The sequence below is a fragment of the Protomyctophum bolini genome (assembly GCF_963924005.1).
Source record: "Protomyctophum bolini genome assembly, chromosome: 15".
Taxonomy (NCBI): Eukaryota; Metazoa; Chordata; class Actinopteri; order Myctophiformes; family Myctophidae; genus Protomyctophum; species Protomyctophum bolini.
In genome coordinates this window covers 1,874,410-1,895,848 of record NC_137876.1, presented here as the reverse complement: position 1 = coordinate 1,895,848, position 21,439 = coordinate 1,874,410, and the positions used below count along the sequence as shown (strand labels likewise).

At 40.7% G+C, this 21,439-nt stretch overlaps 1 protein-coding gene across 1 annotated transcript; it reads right to left on the bottom strand.

Moving 5' to 3' along the window:
* Window positions 1-10,505: 10,505 nt before the first annotated feature.
* On the bottom strand, window positions 10,506-17,882 carry LOC308329191 (uncharacterized protein; the record flags this gene model as incomplete). Its single annotated transcript, XM_080783394.1, has 2 exons — window positions 10,506-12,279; window positions 16,242-17,882. The coding sequence occupies 2 exons, from the start codon at window positions 17,880-17,882 to the stop codon at window positions 10,621-10,623; spliced, it is 3,300 nt and encodes a 1,099-aa protein (XP_080639520.1). The 3' UTR covers window positions 10,506-10,620.
* Between the last annotated feature and the right edge of the window lie 3,557 nt (window positions 17,883-21,439).

The following is a 21,439-nucleotide window of genomic DNA, read 5'->3' as shown; positions in this document are numbered from 1 at the left end:
TCCCTTGATTTCCTGTTTTCACTTAATTACCTGTTTTCTTCATTACATTATAAAAGTACTCCCTTTATTACCTGTTTTCTTCATTACATCATAACTTGATTACCTGTTTTCTTCATTACATCATAACTTGATTACCTGTTTTCTTCATTACATCATAACTTGATTACCTGTTTTCTTCATTACATCATAACTTGATTACCTGCTTTCTTCATTACATCATAACTTGATTAACTGCTTTCTTCATTACATCATAACTTGATTACCTGCTTGCTTCATTACATCATAACCTGATTACCTGCTTTCTTCATTACATCATAACTTGATTACCTGCTTGCTTCATTACATCATAACTTGATTACCTGCTTTCTTCATTACATCATAACTTGATTACCTGTTTTCTTCATTACATCATAACTTGATTACCTGCTTGCTTCATTACATCATAACTTGATTACCTGCTTGCTTCAATACATCATAACTTGATTACCTGCTTGCTTCATTACATCATAACTTGATTACCTGCTTTCTTCATTACATCATAACTTGATTACCTGCTTGCTTCATTACATCATAACTTGATTACCTGCTTTCTTCATTACATCATAACTTGATTACCTGCTTGCTTCATTACATCATAACTTGATTACCTGTTTTCTTCATTACATCATAACTTGATTACCTGTTTTCTTCATTACATCATAACTTGATTACCTGCTTGCTTCATTACATCATAACTTGATTACCTGCTTTCTTCATTACATCATAACTTGATTACCTGCTTGCTTCATTACATCATAACTTGATTACCTGCTTTCTTCATTACATCATAACTTGATTACCTGCTTGCTTCATTACATCATAACTTGATTACCTGCTGTCTTCATTACATCATAACTTGATTACCTGTTTTCTTCATTACATCATAACTTGATTACCTGCTTGCTTCATTACATCATAACTTCCAGTGACAGCAGTAGATTAAAGTTAACCATGAAGATGATGAAACTTTGCTCGTTTAAAGATGGAGTGCCGTGGTTTCTTCCCCACCCTAGAACATGATCATCAGGTCTCATTGTGATATAAGGAGGAAGATGTTTTTCAAAATATTGTACAGTATTTGTTAAAACTTCGTTTTTACGTGCACATGCCCACCTACGCCTGGTTTGCCTGATGGGTGGTGATCCACCTGAACTGGAGCCACAGCTGTTTGCCTGATGGGTGGTGATCCACCTGAACTGGAGCCACAGCTGTTGTACGATAACGGGTGAGGGGTTAGGGGAGGGGCTGATAGTGTGATGTCACTATATTAGAATTTGGTCAGAATTTATTGAAAGGATAGCCCCTTGAGATGCAGCATCTCATTTTAGAGGGGGTCCCGTACACAGGGAAAAACATTACATACATTACAGTGCAGTTACACAAATAGACAGTGGGCGATAGACAATACAGACATGTACAGATACAGTTTGCTTGCTCATTCTCTCCCACCCACTCCCCCATCCCTCAACTCTTCTTGGACAAGCATATGGAGACTAGTACAGTACAGTGATTTGAAACAGGTAAACAGCAGTATGGGCAGTGTTAGTAGCATGAACAGGTTGTTTTGAGGTGTGAATAAAGAGAAGTCCTGAAGCGGCCGGGGATTACAGTTTTCTTCATTGGCACGTTTGACTGTCAAGGTTTCAGCCTCCAGGAAGAAACCCTAAATACAAAGGGAAGACATGTCATTGCACATAATGAAGTACTGTCACCTCTTAAACACATGAAAAATTTGAGTTTTCTGTTAAATAAATAAATAGTGCTTGACTGCACGTTTAGGTCAGGAACCGAATGTGAATTATTTGTATGGGTACCAACTGTTGAGCGACTACAGGAGATGAATGTAATAAGTCGCTGGGATGGGCCAGGTTGTCAGACGCGCTCCGCAAACAAAAGGATTTCGCTGGGTCCAAAACGATGCGTTTAAGGTGTTTTATTGAAGCCAGGTGCATAACTCAAAGGCTGCTCAAACCTAAAGCAAAGTAGCCACAGCGATCAAACGTAAATCAAAGTAAATAAAAGAAAGCAAAATAAGCGGTAGCCTATAAAGCGGTCAACAAAAGTGCGGCTTCCCACACAACCACCTCTCTCTCTCACTGTGTGAAGCAGGTGAACTATAGGTGAGGTATTGAATGAATCAGGTCCATCCCTGTGCCCTTCAACCCTTACACACCTTACATGGAGGTCTTTAAATATGTGGCCTCGGGAAACCCAGACGTTTAATTTATTTCCTGGAAGAAAGAGACATTAAATACGTGGCCTGAAATTATACCACTAGGTTGAACTCTGCATAAATGAACAAACTGCAACGATTTACATTCGGACACTGACGTTATACAGTGGTCGTCAACACGATTGTAAATGGAGAAAATACCAACACACCAAAATCTAAAAGTGGTTAGTGTTGTTTTCGTCGACTAAAACTAAGACGAAAAATGTTCGTCGACTATACCTTTTCCACTGAAGAAAACTAAATGGAAACTAAATAAAAACTAAGCTAGGGTGACTAAAACTAAGACTAAATATAGTGACAATTTCGTCAACAAATAAAAACTATAGACTAAAATGTTAGGAAGGGACTAGTGGACAAGTATAAGTCATTTTACACTTGGTTGCATGCTGAAAATAGCAGATCTACAAGCTCACAACTGTGAGCTTGTAGATCGGCTATTTTCAGCAAGTGTAAAATAAGTCATTATGATGGCAACAAAGGCCCGCAGAAATACATTTTAGTCGACTAAATCACCTGTAGATTTAAAATGTGACTAAGACTAAGTGAAAACTATTCAGGAGACTATGACTAAAACTAAAAGTGAAATTTGCTGCCAAAAACAACACTGGAATGGTAACGGTAGATGTGCGTGTGTGTCCTTTATGGCTGTTTGTTCTACACCAGAGGTGCATGCCCAAAGGCTGTGCAGGTAGATCACATGACATGCCCCTAAAGAATATTTAATTGAAATATAAAGAATAGATATAGAGATATTTTTGGCATCTATAACCACTTTAATTGAGGTGACTTGATCGATATCAAAAAGGGGCCTTTCAGCTCAAACCCACAATGCAATATTTTTGTTTTCAAGAGTGTTGCTGCTGTGCACATTAAAGGTCGGTAGCATTACACATTTAATACAAATAAAACCCCTTACCTACCGGTATTCCATTTCTCTCCCTCTATATTTCCCATTCCAAGTAGACTACAATGGTCTATAATTATTTAACAACAGCTCTGCTATTCCAAAGCCACCTCAGGTACATATTTAAACTATTTTCAGCAATGGTTTAATAATTCTTTAGGTGGGTAGATCTTGTGTTGAGCGGGTCATTTTGAAAGTAGCTCTCTCAACAAGTCAGAAAAGTGTGGGCACCCCTGGTCTACACACCATTGTGACATATTTCAGCAGGTCACCAATTCCACCGTAACACCACCATGCTGGAGTGCACCGAGTGTGAGTCAGTCAGTGGCCGAGATTTGGAGTTTTGGAATTTGACTCTCTCTCCTCCTAGGCTGACTCTGGAACGGTAGTTGATCCATGACTGCCTGGGAAACTTTATGCTGACAAACGTAAACGGAGGACCGTCATATTTACATTCGGACACGGACATACCTTATGTGGTAACAGGTAGGCTACGGTCGCCCCTTTTCCATCTCGCCCCACTACTCTACCTATAGCTGTAAATAACAAACATGATTCATGTTGGTGATTATATAAAAGGTATTATCATATTAATGTATCATTGTTAAGTTCACTCTGTATATCCACGGGCATAATAGCATGATGATGCCATTACAAAACAAAAACATGGGCTACATCATGGAAATGTGTTTAATAAAACGTGTAGTGGCTCTGTCAGCTTTCAAACAAACAGACACAATAACTCACTGATGCACCCAGACGTGGGCTGTGTATACGCAGGCAAGAATAAACCATTTTCCACAAGTTTAATTCTTTTTTGTTTGCATATTTACTTCGGCATTAATGTGCATTATTACTGAACAAAGTAACAGCTTCTCTCTGTGGCTGCATTCTCCTGGCTGGCCTGCTAAAAGCCCTAGCCTCTTTCCACCCAGGTGCATATAACCATTCCAAATTACCCCAGCCTGGGGAGGCGTGCCCTTGGTGTCAATCATCAGCCAATAATTCAGTCCACAAGATTTGATATCATACACCACCAAGATACCCGTGTACCTGTCTAAATAGTAAATACTTCCTTAATGTCAACGAAGTCCACACCCACAAGTTAGTGCAACACACCATGTGCAACCCAGATTCAGCAATTATTATCTCTCCTATGCCACCAAGATGTGGAACGCCCTACCTAACAGTCATTAAAGACATGTGAATCCCTTGACTCCTTCAAAACTGCTCTCAAAGGGCACCTATACGGACGGCTGCAATTCAAAACTGGCCCCCGTAAAATCTGAATCCCCACCCCCCCCCACCCACCCCTGTTCCCCCTCACTGTAAATCTGAATCCCCCCCCCACCCACCCCTGTTCCCCCTCACTGTAAATCTGAATCCCCCCCCCCCTCACTGTATAATTATGTTTCTTTTCCCTTTTTACCTCCTATGATGATTTACTTTTGACTATATTTTAGTTGTGTATATTCGTACGTCTCTAAATGTTTTGATGAATTGAAAACGGTGGCCCCTATTGTAAACAAGTGTAATGCTGTGTGGTGTCGTCCACTCACAGTTAACAGTTCTTGTATTGAGTTGTACTTTAAATGTACTGTAATTCTGCAAACTGTTAATCAATCAATCAAAGTACCCCTGGGAACTTTGGGAACCACTGAGGTCACTCGCTCATCCCCTGGTTCTAAAGTCCTGAGGTCACTCGCTCATCCCCTGGTTCTAAAGTCCTGATGTCACTCGCTCATCCCCTTGGTTCTAAAGTCCTGATGTCACTCGCTCATCCCCTTGGTTCTAAAGTCCTGAGGTCACTCGCTCATCCCCTGGTTCTAAAGTCCTGATGTCACTCGCTCATCCCCTTGGTTCTAAAGTTGTGAGGTCACTCGCTCATCCCCTGGTTCTAAAGTCCTGACGTCAGAACTGGAGGCTGTGGCTCAGGAGGTAGAGCAGGTCGTCCAATGATGAATGGTCTACTCCGTAGAGAGCTAGTTCTATGTTACAGTAGACTCTACTGTACCATAGAACTAGCTCTGGTCCAGAACCATCCTAGAACTAGCTCTGGTCCAGAGCTATATCCTATAGAACCATGGTGGGATTCATGCATTGAGACATGCGACACACTTTATATGTGAAAGTATGAATGAGGCTTTACAGTGATCTGATAATTGTATATATTTTTTCTTCTCCCTCCAATCTTACAGATCTGTGTAGTTTGATACAATGAGTGGTTCGTTCAGTCCCAACCTGCCTCTAAGGGAGACCTCCTCCTCCTCCAGCCCTCCAGTCACCAAGGCCTTTCCTACAACAGGTATCTTTTACAGCTGCAACTATCCATTATTTTTATTATAGGTTAATCTATCGATTGACTTTTTGGATTCATCGAATAATCGAGATGTTGATTTCCGAGATCCAAACGATTGATTTTTAGGAACAGTATATGTGTGCCTCATAAGTTCCAGCTGGGTAGGGTATGTGTGGAAACTATCCATTATGTTCTCAGTGATTATTCTTTGGAATCTTTTTTTTTTTAATTATTAATCGAATAATGGAGAAGTGGGTTTTCTTTGACCCATTTAGGATGGGAACCCTTTTGGTGTTTTAAAAAAGAATATAAGGTTTTCTTAATTTCCTGAAAAATGTATATTTTTAATTTCCTGAAAAATGAACATTTTGTAGTTAGGAGGTTTCATCCCGACAGCAGAGATATGTTTTAACCCATTTTGGGGTGGGAACCCCTTTCTGTGTTAGCATTCATTATGTTATGCTTTAGCTATCTGAAAAATAGCAGATCTACAAGCTCATAGCGTGCCACGAGTGGCGCGCTACGAGCTTGTAGGTCTGCTATTTTTGAAAAATCGAAGAACGACTGACATATAGAAACATAGCTTTTTCAGAAAACTGTCAGGATGTAGAAGACATTTATAGAATCGTTCCCAGGTCAAAATGTGTTAATGTGTGTTTTGTGTGTTCTCAGTACACGGTGGTCGTCCTCCCAGAGGTCTGCTTGGAGATCGACCCAACGACCCCAGAGGAGGAACGCTGCGTACGGCCACTGGAGAGCCGGTTGTAACGGCAAAGTAAGAACTCACATAAACCCTCGTTTTATCAAACCTTTTCATGACAAGGATCCGATACCGATCCGAGAACGAGACCGAAGGGTTGATCCAATGCTCCATTAATTTTTTTCCCAGTACTTGTACAACCACTCCAAGGAACAGCAATGTCCGTGACTCTGTGTCCGCCTATGTGACGTTAGCCTACAGTATGTGATGTTAATGAGCACGAGTATGAGTATACCAGTAGGGGTGCTGTTGTGCCAGAAACAGAGAGAGAGGGAGTGCTGTACTGTTGCCTGCTAATATGAGAGAGAGGGGAGGGGGAGAGAGAGGGGAGTTGCACCACTCAGTTCACAGTGTTTTTTTTTAGGAGTCTATGGGCTCACCGCGCAAGTACATGAACCACGTAACCAGGCTGTTTTCTGCAACTCTGTTCTATTATAGATGGCTCTGGGCTCCACCATCCCACCCGGGACCACCCATGCACACGGGCCGGACGGGAGGTGGACCCCCTCCCGATGCCAGAGGACGTCCGCATGCCGGGAGAAGCCCACCTGTGGCCGACCTCGGGACCACGATGGGAGACCCCACCACAGGGCCTTCATGGATGGAGCTGCAGGGTAACTAACTAACTAACGCCATTTCTAGCGAAAATGTAACTAATTTCAGCAGCAGTAACAACAGCGTTTTCTCTCAGTCAGTTGATTCTTCATATCCATATGAGTGAAACGGACGGGGTGACATGTTTATTTTTCAAACACAGTTGTTATATGAGGCGATCTAAAATCCCCCCCTATGGGGATTATATTGCAAATAAAAAGTACAGGCCCAGGAAATGAATCCCAATGCATTTTCCTCATAGACATTTCAAAATGTATTTACATAAAGACGGTTACGCCGCGGACAAAGCCAACTGGAGTCGTGACAACTCATGACAACAAACACAATATTTTGGACCAAACAAATAATTACAACGAAGAAAAACAACAAAAAAGTGTTGTAACCTGCCGTTTTTTTCTTCTTTCTAATTATTTGTTCGGCCCAAAAAATTGTGTTTGTTGTCATGAGTTGTCACGACAAGAGTTGGCTTTGTCCGCCGCGGCGTAAACGTCTTTAAATAAATACTTTTTGAAATGTCTATGAGGAAAATGAACGGAGAATCATTTCCTGGGCCCTGGTAGGGGGCGGGACTGCGACACTATAACAGGGGACTGCGACCTTTTTTAATTATGTGCCATGTTTTTATTTTCTAGATCTTCAGTGTGCCATATCAACATTAATTAATTTTAATGACACCACGTGAAAAACTCGTGTCCACAAATATAAAGTTTTCCTTTCTTTTTAAATATTTTCTTTCACGTTGTTATAATGATCATTAGACTCAGAGCAATAACAGAGTTCAGTTTTAATGCATGTAGAATGCAGGATGTAATTTACACACAAATGTGAGGGACTGCATTTTTTTTACTGCATTTTTTTTAATAGTTTATTTAAAACCAGAAATACTCTCTCTCACACACTTGCCAGTGTGCCAGTGATCACCCTGCTTTGTGCCAATGTTGGCACTGGTGCCTAATGTTGCCTACCCCTGCTCTATAGCGCGTCGCGAGTGGCCCAGGAAATGAAACCCCAATGCATTCTCCCATCGGCACTTCTTATTTAATTTATTTAAAGACGGTTACGCCGCGGACAAAACCAACTCGGATCGTGACAAATCATGACAATGAACACAATGTTTTGGGCCGATCAAATCATTAGAAAGAAGAAAATAAAGTCAGGAGACAACACTATTTGTTTTGTTTTTTGTCTTATAAATTATTTGATCGGCCCCAAAACATTGTGTTCATTGTCATGATTTGTCACGATCCGAGTTGGCTTTGTCCGCGGCGTAACCGTCTTTAAATAAAAACTTTGTGAAATGTCTATGGGGAAAAATGCATTGGGAATTATTTGGTGCTCCATAGAAGCTGCTATGGGGACCATCACAGGTGTTTTCATCTCCTCATTCGATCTCTCCAACAGAACTGCACAACACTGGCAAAGACAGGCTTGGAAAAACATTATGTATTATTGTTTCTGCATGCCCATTTAGGGGTGACATTGAAATGCAGTTAAAAGAACAGCCACTAGATGGCAGAGGAGGGCTACTTCATAACAACAGCTTGAGGTTCCTCACTGAAACTGCGCTGAACATATTAGTTATTTTACCAGGTTTATCAGGGTTAAAGGTCATAGGTTCATAAAATAATAAAATAAAAAAGTCAAACTGGAACTGGAAGGCAGTCCTCTTAAATAATAAAATCACACCTGTGTGAAGTGAGAGGCGCTCTTATCGTCATACATCTCCTTCCGGCCAATCTCACTTTTCTCTTCAATGTTTGTGTTTAAGCAATGTTTGTCTTTACACAAACACTCCAAAATGGCCATTCATTTTCAATGGCATTTAATGTTTGTGTTAGGAGTAGGACAATGTTTGTGTTTACACACACCCTCAAAGCTGATTATCAGAGGAGCAGAGTTGTCACCACCATATTTCAAACTGGGACTGAAGAATGGATAGTCTCTCTCAGTGAAGGAGCAGCCAGTGTAAGAGTAGAGATGGACTCTGGACTCCACATCATAAAAGGAGACCAGACCCTCCTCATAGTCCACAAACACTCCCACTTTCTGGAGCTTCTCTCTTACAGGGAGGAGGACACGAGGGCTAGCAGCAGCCTCGTACTCATTTACATTATTCAACCATATAGACCAGTAACCGTTGTTGGGGTTCAGTGTGATTAGTCCCTTCCTGTCGATGGACTCTCTGGCCACTCCTAAAGCCCACCCAGTCTTCCCTTTAACCTGAACCTCATAGTAAAACCTTCCAGAGGAGAAGCTTTGTTTTCCTAAGACACAGACACATGAATAGAATCTCTCTTTGAGTCTTGGAGACGTGGTGAAGAATCTCCCAGACAACACTTGTTTTCCATCCTCAGACAGGATGAGGTAGGGGTGTGCCGTATCAGGGTCCAGAGTTACATCCACAGCATATTGCTGGACCCTCCTCAGCTCAGCATCACGCAGATCCTTCTCCATTCCTGCTCATTTAAGACGTGCGACGTGTGACAGAAAGAAAGCCTTGCATCCAAAGTTAGTTTCTATGAAAGTTATTAACCCATTTCGGTGTTGGCATCATGTCGTGCTTTAGCTATTGAAAAATCGAAGAGCGACTGACATAGAAGACATTTTTAGAATCTGATCTCGGGTCAGAATGGAAAACTGTCAGGATGTAGAAGAACATTTTTAGAATCTGATCTCAGGTCAGAATGGGTTAAATCAGGACGTGTGTGGTATGACTGTGTACTATGATAGAACTCCATGTGTGATCATTGTTACTGTACATGTGCAGATAGAAAATACTAGTGTATGTAATCATATTATCGGCCAAATCCACATCTTTTTCATTACAAAATGAGTACAATTAATATTGGTGCAAAGACGGCACAGTGAGTGTACACACACAGATACATAATTATTACAATGACTGATTTATTTTTAAGAAGCACATGTTCTATTTTTAATTGATAACACACATCCACATATACACAAAAAAAGCAAATATTAACATCATAATCTTTACATTATTCTTAATTTACAATTCTGTAGTATTTGCATTAATGTCAACTGACAAAAACACATTGCAATTCCTGATTCAGAATTAATTCACACTAATGAAAATATTTGGTTTAACTTAAACTTGAACGCAATCAAATAAAACCATAAATCAATTCCTTGTATGAAGAAAATAATACAGATAAGATTTCAACGTCTCACAGACGGAATACATTTTAAATGAAATACTTTATCATACTCAAATACTCAATTTATCATATTAGGCTGTACTTCAGACAATCATGTAAAAGCATGTCTGTTTATAACCTGACGCTGCCATATGAGGGCGGTATTGCGGAAACATATTCCCCAACACAACACTCATCTGGGATCTCTGACGGAGTTGAGCCCTGAGTCAGATCTGCTTCGTACCGAACCAATCAGCGTGAGCTAAAGGCGGGATGCGGATGTGACGGTATATAGACACGTCGATATGATTGGTTGTGTTTGCACGCCCACACGGTGATAGACAGACGCTCCCATCCAATCATCTACCATGTATCTTGAAAAAAAGGAACAGCCCCGTCATCGAATTTGCTTCCGCGATCCCAGATCCAAATAAGCTGTGAAACAAATTTGTGTAGCAAGCTTTTTGGATCTGGCAGCGTCAGGTTAGTCTGTTTATGCAGTAGAATATGAAAAAAAAGACTTGATTTGAGCAGACAGTTGACTGAAAATAAAACCGTAAATCAACATTAATTTTCTAAATGAAAACTAACCTGTTCATGTTAACCTGAGATTTAATCAGTGTGACTGACGGGAGAGATGATCAGAGGAGCTGAGTTTTCACCATCATCATTCAAACAGGGACTGAAGTATGGATAGAGTCTCTCAGTGAAGGAGCAGCCAGTGAAAGAGTAGAGATGAACTCTGGTCTCCACATCATAAAAGGAGACCAGACCCTCCTCATAATCCACAAACACTCCCACTTTCTGGAGCTTCTCTCTAACAGGGAGGAGGACATCAGGGGCAACAGCAGCATAGTACTCATTTCCATTCTCCAACAATATAGACCAGTAACCGTTGTTGGGGTTCAGTGTGATTGGTCCCTTCCTGTTGATGGACTCTCTGGCCACTCCTAAATCCCACTCTGTCTTCCCTTTAACCTGAACCTCATAGTAAAACCTTCCTGAGGAGAAGCTTTGTTTTCCTAAGACACAGTTACATTCAGAGAATCTCTCTTTGTTGTCTGGGAGATTCTTCTCCACGTCTCCATGACTCACTTGTTTTCCATCCTCAGACAGGATGAGAGTGCACTGTGCTGTATCAGGGTCCAGAGTTACATCCACAGCATATTTCCGGACCCTCCTCAGCTCAGCATCACGCAGCTCCTTCTCCATCTCTTTTGTGAGTGTCTTCTCCAGCTGAGCCACAGCTGTCTTCACTGTCCCCAGGTGTGGAGACTGATTGACCTTGACCTTTGTCCAGTCCTTGGTGGGTCTCCATCCAGTGTTGATGGATGTGAAGTTCTGGAGGAGGTGGAGGTGGTCTTCAGTGAGTGAGAGCTGCTTCAGCTCAGAGCTTCTCTTCTTTAACTCAGAGATTTCCTGTTGCAGTTCTTTGATGAAGCCTTCAGCCTGTTTCTCTGTTGTTTTCTGCTTCGCTTCAATCCCACCAATGAGCTCAGCCTGGCTTCTCTCAATACAGCTGATCAGAGCAGTGAAGACCTGCACACTGCCTGCTATCTCTCTGTCTGCATCTTTCTTACTGAGATCTACTGAGTGTTTGACCTCCTGGACCTTCAGTTGTCTCTCCTGGATCATCTGCTGAACTTCAGCCTCTGTCTCTCCCAGCTCAGCCTTCTTTCCTTCATAGGCCTCTTTCATAGACACAATCTGATGTAACTTGTGGTCTGACTGAGTGCAGAACTGACAGACACACGTGTGGTCGGTCTTACAGAACATCTCCAGAGGTCTGTCATGTTTCTGACACATATAATCCTCCAGGTTCTTCACGGGGCCGATTAGTGTGTGTCGTTTTAACGCTGGGACTGTGCCATGACGCTCCAGGTGAGTCTCACAGTAGGAGGTCAGACACATCAGGCAGGACTTCACGGCCTTGAGCTTGTTCTCAGTACAGACGTCACAGGAGACGTCATCTGGTTCAGCAGGTTCTGGAGTTGTGGCTGAAGCTTTCTTCAGCCGCTTTGACTTCCTGAACTGATCGGCCATCTCGGAGAGGACTTTATTAACGGAGAACGCTGGTCTCTTGTAGAAGGTCTCTTTGCATAGCGGACACTGACACACATCCTTAGTGTCCCAGTAACGTGTGATGCAGGCGTTGCAGTAGTTGTGTCCACATGGAGTGCTGATTGGATCAGTGAACACCTCCAGACAGATAGAACACAGGAAGTGCTCTTCAGACAGGAGGCTGCTGCCGGCACACGCCATCTCTACACGCTGGAAATAGAAAAGTGAAAGAAATGTAGTTCTTGAATAATACTATTCACAGTAGTAAGGTTGAAATCTCTTTTTTGCAAGTAGATTGGAACAATGTTAAGTTGACAGTCAGGAACTTATTCATTATAACAATGAGGCCCATATTAGATACATTGTTCTATAATGTCTACACATTACAACAATGAGGCTCATATTAGATACATTGTTCTATAATGTCTACACATTACAACAATGAGGCTCATATTAGATACATTGTTCTATAATGTCTACACATTACAACAATGAGGCCCATATTAGATACATTGTTCTATAATGTCTACACATTACAACAATGAGGCTCATATTAGATACATTGTTCTATAATGTCTACACATTACAACAATGAGGCCCATATTAGATACATTGTTCTATAATGTCTACACATTACAACAATGAGGCTCATATTAGATACATTGTTCTATAATGTCTACACATTACAACAATGAGGCTCATATTAGATACATTGTTCTATAATGTCTACACATTACAACAATGAGGCTCAAACTAGATACATTGTTCTATAATGTCTACACATTACAACAATGAGGCTCATATTAGATACATTGTTCTATAATGTCTACACATTACAACAATGAGGCCCATATTAGATACATTGGCGTAGATAACGTACATATAGGGCTATATCTTGCTCCACCCCTTAACCCTGATCCCTAAACCTATTTGCCATTTTTTTACTATTTAAAAAAACGCTTTTAAAATAGTTCACAAATAGCTGATCTACAAGCTCACAACGTGTAGCTGTAGATCGGCTAGTTGAACTATTTTTAAAATCATTCATACCATCACACAACTCTATGGTCCTTTAAGTATGTTAGTGGCTGCGGTTACATGAGGGCTTTTTCATTCAGAATGAAAACTTCAGAATGAATTAATGTCAGAAGTAATGTTTTTTGCTGCGTGTTTACATGGTAAAGGTCATTCCGAATGAGTGTTTACATGGACAATACTTTTAAATCCCATCATTTCATTCCACATCAGGTTTGGGACTGGAAAGGCTTCTGATTGGATAGGGGGCGGGGCGGATATGTTTACGTCCAGTGGTGGAAAGTACATTTACTTTAGTACTAAAGTACAATTTTGAGGTATTTCTACTTTACTTTCCAATTGTTTTACTTTTACTACACTACATTTCAGTAAAACAAAATAATAATAATAATAAACACTTTTATGCCATATTACTTTATATTTGATTTATCCTGTAGCCTATGAGAGGTTTCGAATATAATTTCTTAATATAATTAATCTCAAAACAAGAGCATAATACGGCCATACCAATTACATGGAAACAAGCATGCACAGAAAGACCAGAATGAACTTCAATCCGAATGAGTGTTTACATGAGTGCACAATTGTTTCAATAGGATTTAAAAATGGAATAAACCGGTCAGTTACATCAGATCTAAGTTTAAATCAGATTGATCATTTTCATTCCGATTTAAGTTTTTGTAGGTGTTTACATGAGAACTTTTAATAGGATTTAACTTTTATTCTGAATGAAAAGGGGATTTAACTGTCAATGTAAACGTAGCCAATGTTAGGCCTTATACCTGGCTGGGACAAGTGAGATTACTACATAAAAAAAACTATGTGTTGTTGGCTTTAATAGCGTGTAAATCCTGTCTAGTTGAAATACAGGTGCATTTACTTGGCTTTTGCGTGGCGGTGGTTCAGGGCCCTTAATTTATATATCCGGCATAGTACATTTACTCTAGTACATTTACTCTAGTACATTTACTCTAGTGTTGCTATAGCCTAATTTCTTTTAAATTTCAACTTTAGTTACTTTGCAGATTTATTATTACAAAACGCACATTAAGCACTTCAGTCCTATAATATAGGACTGAAGTGCTTAATGTGTGTTTTGCGTATATAGCCTACTATATATCTTCTATACTATCTTGGCCATTGTAAAGACAATACAAGCCTACTGGGAATTCAATCTTTTATTACATGGAACATGGTGGTTACGAGAGGGGGGGGGGGGGGGTGGAGACATACGGCCTTCATTCTGACTTCAACACGGCCCTGTTGACAGCTACATTATTGAAACCTGTGTTGTTGTTGTTGTTTTACTGAAGATATCAAAGAGTAAGAATAAGGTCGTACGTGTCTGGATACATTCTCTGTCAATGAATGATAATATCTGGTATTATCTAATATATTATTTGTTGTGCTCACCTGTCTTTAAGTATTGTTCTGTAAAAGTTGTGTCGAACGGAGGTTCTGTAGAGAGAGAGTGCAGTGAGCTGTCCTCCACCCAGAGGTTCTGTAGAGAGAGAGTGCAGTGAGCTGTCCTCCACCCAGAGGTTCTGTAGAGAGAGAGTGCAGTGAGCTGTCCGCCGCCCAGCTTCTGTCAGCGTTCTATACTTTCGGTTTACTGAGAAACCCTTCCTTGTTGCAGTTAACCCTTCACATCCACTCTCCACTCCTCTCTCCCTCATCCTTTCCTTTCCTCCTCTCCTCCTCTTGTTCTCTCTTGTCTATACCAATAGTTTGGTGTCAGTCACAGCTGCCTCTAGACCAGGGTTTCCCCAAACGGTTTCATCTTGAAACCCAACACAGCAATAGTTCTAAAGTGGTTCTGTTCGTTGTGAAGTGCACGCTGCAGTTAAAAGAACAGCCACTAGATGGCAGAGGAGGGCTACTTTATAACAACAGCTTGAGGTTCCTCACTGAAACTGCACTGAACATATATTTGTTATTTTACCAGGTTTATCAGGGTCAAAGAGTCCAGAGCTTTTTAATTTGTGTGAATTTCAGCCTCTGTGGGGGGTATTTATATGCAAATATCATGACCAATGGCATTGCAATGAACATCAATGATGACGTTTAGGTGAAAAAATTACATACTTTTTTATATAATTAATTAATAAAAATATGTTGTATTATTGAAAAGCTGGGTGTTACAGCGTTAATTGACATCATCTGAGTGGATGTTTGACCAAACCTTTCCTAAAGTGTTAGAGGTTCTATTTAAAGGACAACTTTAGTTTTTTTTTTCAACCAAGGTTCATGTTTTAGGTTGTTATTAGAGAAAGTAAATCTGATCTCAGGTCAGAATGGAAAACTGTCAGGATGTAGAAGAACATTTTTAGAATCTGATCTCAGGTCAGAATGGAAAACTGTCAGGATGTAGAAGACATTTTTAGAATCTGATCTCAGGTCAGAATGGGTTAAATCAGGATGTGTGTGGTATGACTGTGTACTATGATAGAACTCCATGTGTGATCATTGTTACTGTACATGTGCAGATAGAAAATACTAGTGTATGTAATCATATTATCGGCCAAATCCACATCTTTTTCATTACAAAATGAGTACAATTAATATTGGTGCAAAGACGGCACAGTGAGTGCACACACAGATACATAATTATTACAATGACTGATTTATTTTTAAGAAGCACATGTTCTATTTTTAATTGATAACACAGATCCACATATACACACAAAAAAGAAAATATTAACATCAGAATCATTACATTATTCTTAATTTACAATTCTGTAGTATTTGCATTAATGTCAACTGACAAAAACACATTGCAATTCCTGATTCAGAATTCATTCACACTAATGGAAATATTTGGTTTAACTTAAACTTGAACGCAATCAAATAAAACCATAAATCAATTCCTTGTATGAAGAAAATAATACAGATAAGATTTCAACGTCTCACAGACGGAATACAATTTAAATGAAATACTTTATCATACTCAAATACTCAATTTATCATATTAATCTTTGGCTGTATACTTCTGACAATCATGTAAAAGCATGTCTGTTTATGCAGTATAATATGAAAAAATGACTTGATTTGAGCAGACAGTTGACTGAGAATAAAACTGTAAATCAACATTCATTTTCTAAATGAAAACTAACCTGTTCATGTTAACCTGAGATTTAATCAGTGTGACCGACAGGAGAGATGATCAGAGGAGCAGAGTTTTTACCACCATCATGTAGTCCAGTATAGAAGAATTGATAGAGTTTCTCAGTGAAGGAGCAGCCAGTGAAAGAGTAGAGATGAACTCTGGTCTCCACATCATAGAAGGAGACCAGACCCTCCTCATAATCCACAAACACTCCCACTGTCTGGAGCTTCTCTCTTACAGGGAGGAGGACAGCAGGGTCAGCATTAGCCCAGTACTCATTTACATTATTCAACCATATAGACCAGTAACCGTTGTTGGGGTTCAGTGTGATGTCTCCCTTTCTGTTGATGGACTCTCTGGCCACTCCTAAAGCCCACTCAGTCTTCCCTTTAACCTGAACCTCATAGTAAAACCTACCTGAGGAGAAGCTTGGTTTTCCTAAGACAGAGACACATGAATAGAATCTCTCTTTGTTGTCTGGGAGATTCTTCTTCACGTCTCCACGACTAACTTGTTTTCCATCCTCAGACAGGATGAGTTTGCGGTGTGCTGTATCAGGGTCCAGAGTTACATCCACAGCATATTGCTGGACACTCCTCAGCTCAACATCACACAGCTCCTTCTCTATCTCTTTTGTGAGTGTCTTCTCCAGCTGAGCCACAGCTGTCTTCACTGTCCCCAGGTGTGGAGACGGATGAACATTGACCTTTGTCCAGTCCTTGGTGGGTTTCCACCCAGTGTTGATGGATGTGAAGTTCTGGAGGAGGTGGAGGTGGTCTTCAGTGAGTGAGAGCTGCTTCAGCTCAGAGCTTCTCTTCTCCAACTCTGTGATTTCCTGTTGCAGATCTTTGATGAAGCCTTCAGCTTCTTTCTCTGTTGTTTTCTGCTTCTCTTCAATCCCACCAATGAGCTCAGCCTGGCTTCTCTCAATACAGCTGATCAGAGCAGTGAAGACCTGCACACTGCCTGCTATCTCTGTGTCTGCATCTTTCTTACTGAGATCTACTGAGTGTTTGACCTCCTGGACCTTCAGTTGTCTCTCCTGGATCATCTGCTGAACTTCAGCCTCTGTCTGTCCCAGCTCAGCCTTCTTCCCTTCATAGGCCTCTTTCATAGACACAATCTGATGTAACTTGTGGTCTGACTGAGTGCAGAACTGACAGACACACGTGTGGTCGGTCTTACAGAACATCTCCAGAGGTCTGTCATGTTTCTGACACATATAGTCCTCCAGGTTCTTCACAGGGCCGATTAGTGTGTGTCGTTTTAATACTGGGACTCTGTGATGAGGCTCCAGGTGAGTCTCACAGTAGGAGATCAGACACGTCAGGCAGGACTTCACGGCCTTGAGCTTGTTCTCAGTACAGACGTCACAGGAGACGTCATCTGGTTCAGCAGGTTCTGGGGTTGTGGTTGAAGCTTTCTTCAGCCGCTTTGACTTCCTGAACTGATCGGCCATCTCGGAGAGGACTTTATTAACGGAGAACGCTGGTCTCTTGTAGAAGGTCTCTTTGCATAGCGGACACTGACACTGAGTGTCCCAGTAACGTGTGATGCAGGCGTTGCAGTAGTTGTGTCCACATGGAGTGCTGATTGGATCAGTGAACACCTCCAGACAGATAGAACACAGGAAGTGCTCTTCAGACAGGAGGCTGCTGCCGGCACACGCCATCTCTACACGCTGGAAATAAAAAGTGAAAGAAATGTAGTTCTTGAATAATACTATTCACAGTAGTAAGGTTGAAATCTTTTTTGCAATGTTATGTTATCTACTCCGATTCATCTAACTGGGGCCCCCCTCATTCATACCATCACACAACTCTATGGTCCATGTTAATGTTAGGCCTTATACCTGGCTGGGACAAGTGACATTACTACATAAAAAAACTTTGTGTTGTTGGCTTTAATAGCTGTAAATCCTGTCTAGTTGAAATACAGGTGCATTTATTTGGCTTAGTTATTTTGGCTGTTTATTTTGGTTAAATCAATGTGTGTTGTTGGCTTTAATAGCGTGTAAATCCTGTCTAGTTGAAATACAGGTGCATTTATTTGGCTTAGTTATTTTGGCTGTTTATTTGGTTAAATCAACGTGTGTTGCTGGCTTTAATAGCTTACTACGGTAGTTACTTTGCAGATTTATTATTACAAAACACACATTAAGCCAGAGGCGTCAACTCCGTGGGTTCAGAGGCGCAAATGAACCCACTGGCATTTTGGCAAAATATATCCATATGCAGTATATGATACACCCACTGTCCACTGAAATGTCAAGGCCCCAGGGCCCGCTGCCGCCACACCGACTCTGCACGTATATGCCGAGGCTGACAGCACTATCAGCGCCAGCACAACGGCTCTTTTAAGAGACAAATAAAACTAGTTTTCTTTCCACCGCGGGGGGGGGGGGGGGTGGCTGGGGGCGTGGCTGCATGTACCCACTGCCGTTTTAAGAAACTTCCGCCTCTGCATTAAGCACTTCAGTCCTATAATATAGGACTGAAGTGCTTAATGTGTGTTTTGCGTATATAGCCTACTATATATCTTCTATACTATCTTGGCCATTGTAAAGACAATACAAGCCTACTGGGAATTCAATCTTTTATTACATGGAACATGGTGGTTACGAGAGGGGGGGGGGGGGGGGGGGTGGAGATTGGGCTTTGCACATACGGCCTGCATTCTGACTTTAACACGGCCCTGTTGACAGCTACATTATTACTTGCGCAAGCAGAGCGCGCAAGTAATACTTTCGCCCGGTCTCTTCAACGTGACAGCCGTCAACCACTTTTCTGTGTAAGCAAATCTGTGCCTGGTTTGCTGGGACCAGATTACACAGATGACCATTTCTCTTACGTCATCATTGAGGGCTAGTCATACATATACACACCATGTACTCTGGTCCCAGCTCTCAACGATGACGTAAGAAAAATGGTCATCTGTGTAATCTGGTCCCAGCAAACCAGGCACAGATTTGCATACACAAAACAATGGTTGACGGCTGTCACTTTTTGGCACCAAGTAACCACAGTATACTGCTAATCAAATTACAACTACATATTCTATATAGTATGTATATGTACACGTATGTATACCAGAGTACGTGGTGTGTGTATATGTATGACTAGCTCTCAATGATGACGTAAGAAAAATGGTCATCTGTGTAATCTGGTCCCAGCAAACCAGGCACAGATTTGCTGCTTTTCTTGCATACCCAAATAAATGAGAGCTATATTAGAAAAAGTAGAACACGTATGTATACATGTAAAAGATAAAGATCTATATATCATTCTTATGTACAGATCACCTAAAACAGACCTTTCGAAATTAAACACATTTCTCAAAAACAAAAAACATGGTAAAGTATCTATCATCTCCGACTTCTGCAATTATGATAATAGGAGATTTCAATGAAGACCAATATACTGAAAAAGATAGAACTATAAAGACCTTCATGTCAAGATTAGGCTTTAAACAATTAAATACAAATCCAACTACAGATTTCGGAAGTATTTTAGATCATGTATATTTTAACAAATTTGAAAGTATTATTACAGAAATTGAAGTTAGAGACACATATTACTCTGATCATGATTTAGTATTAATATCACTATAGTCCAAGATGAAATACATTTAAAACAATTGACAATTTACAATAAGTAATAAAATAATTATACTGTATAATATATTTTAATTCAGTTTATATACCTTTTATTTTCATCACACATCAATGATTTATTTTTCTGTAAAAAAGTAGGTAGGTAGCAAATATATAGCATTATTGAAACCTGTGTTGTTGTTGTTTTACTGAAGATATCAAAGAGTAAGAATAAGATCGTACGTGTCTGGATACATTCTCTGTCAATGAATGATAATATCTTGTATTATCTAATATATTATGTGTTGTACTCACCTGTCTTTAAGTATTGTTCTGTAAAAGTTGTGTCGAACGGAGGTTTTGTAGAGAGAGAGTGCAGTGAGCTGTCCTCCACCCAGAGGTTTTGTAGAGAGAGAGTGCAGTGAGCTGTCCGCCACCCAGAGGTTTTGTAGAGAGAGAGTGCAGTGAGCTGTCCTCCACCCAGAGGTTCTGTAGAGAGAGAGTGCAGTGAGCTGTCCTCCACCCAGAGGTTCTGTAGAGAGAGTGCAGTGAGCTGTCCTCCACCCAGAGGTTCTGTAGAGAGAGAGTGCAGTGAGCTGTCCTCCACCCAGCTTCTGTCAGCGTTCTATACTTTGGGTTTACTGAGAAACCCCTCCTTGTTGCAGTTAACCCTTCACATCCACTCTCCACTCCTCTCTCCCTCATCCCTTCCTTTCCTCCTCTCCTCCTTCTCTCCTCTCATCCTCTTGTTCTCTCTTGTCTATACCAATAGTTTGGTGTCAGTCAATTCAATTCAATTCAATTCAATTCAAAGGGCTTTATTGGTATGAGAAAACGTACGTTTACATTGCCAAAGCAAAAAGAACAATACAGCATACAATCAAAACAAAAATGATGTACCTTTGAAGGTCAGAATCTTCAATAGATCAAATTCTATGTACCAAGATCACTCGATGCCGGTATAGTGCAGGAATATACACAATGATTAGTCTTTAGGGTGGTTGTGTTCCATTTGATATCCTTCTCCTATCACAGCAACTCACAATTCTTGCTGCTGTGTTTTGCACATTGTTGTACTTCGCCCAGCAGATATGGGAGTTTTTTGTCATTGGTCATGTTTTCAAACTCTCTGTGTGTGGTTGTAATCTGTGGGAAGTATGTGTCTCTGATGTCTTGGTACACAATGGACAGATGGTTAGGAAGTGTAGCTCGGTTTCCACTTCATTTTGTGTGCAGTGGGTGCATAGTCAGTCACAGCTGCCTCTAGACCAGGGTTTCCCAAACGGTTTCATCTTGAAACCCAACACAGCGATGTGGTGACCGCCGGGCCGGCACAGAAATAAGTATTGATCACTTCAGCGTGAATTTCAGCCTCTATTTATATGCAAATATCATGACCAATGGCATTGCAATGAACATCAATGATGACTATTAGATGACTAAAGAATTACATATTTTTTTATATAATTAAGTTGTATTATTGAAAAGCTGGGTGTTACAGCATTAATTGACATCATCTGAGTGGATGTTTGACCAAACCTTTCCTAAAGTGTTAAACAGTTAAACATGAACTCATGATGCATTCACTGTTTCTTTCCTTTACTGCAGGGTCTGAAGATCCATTGACTGTGAACGTG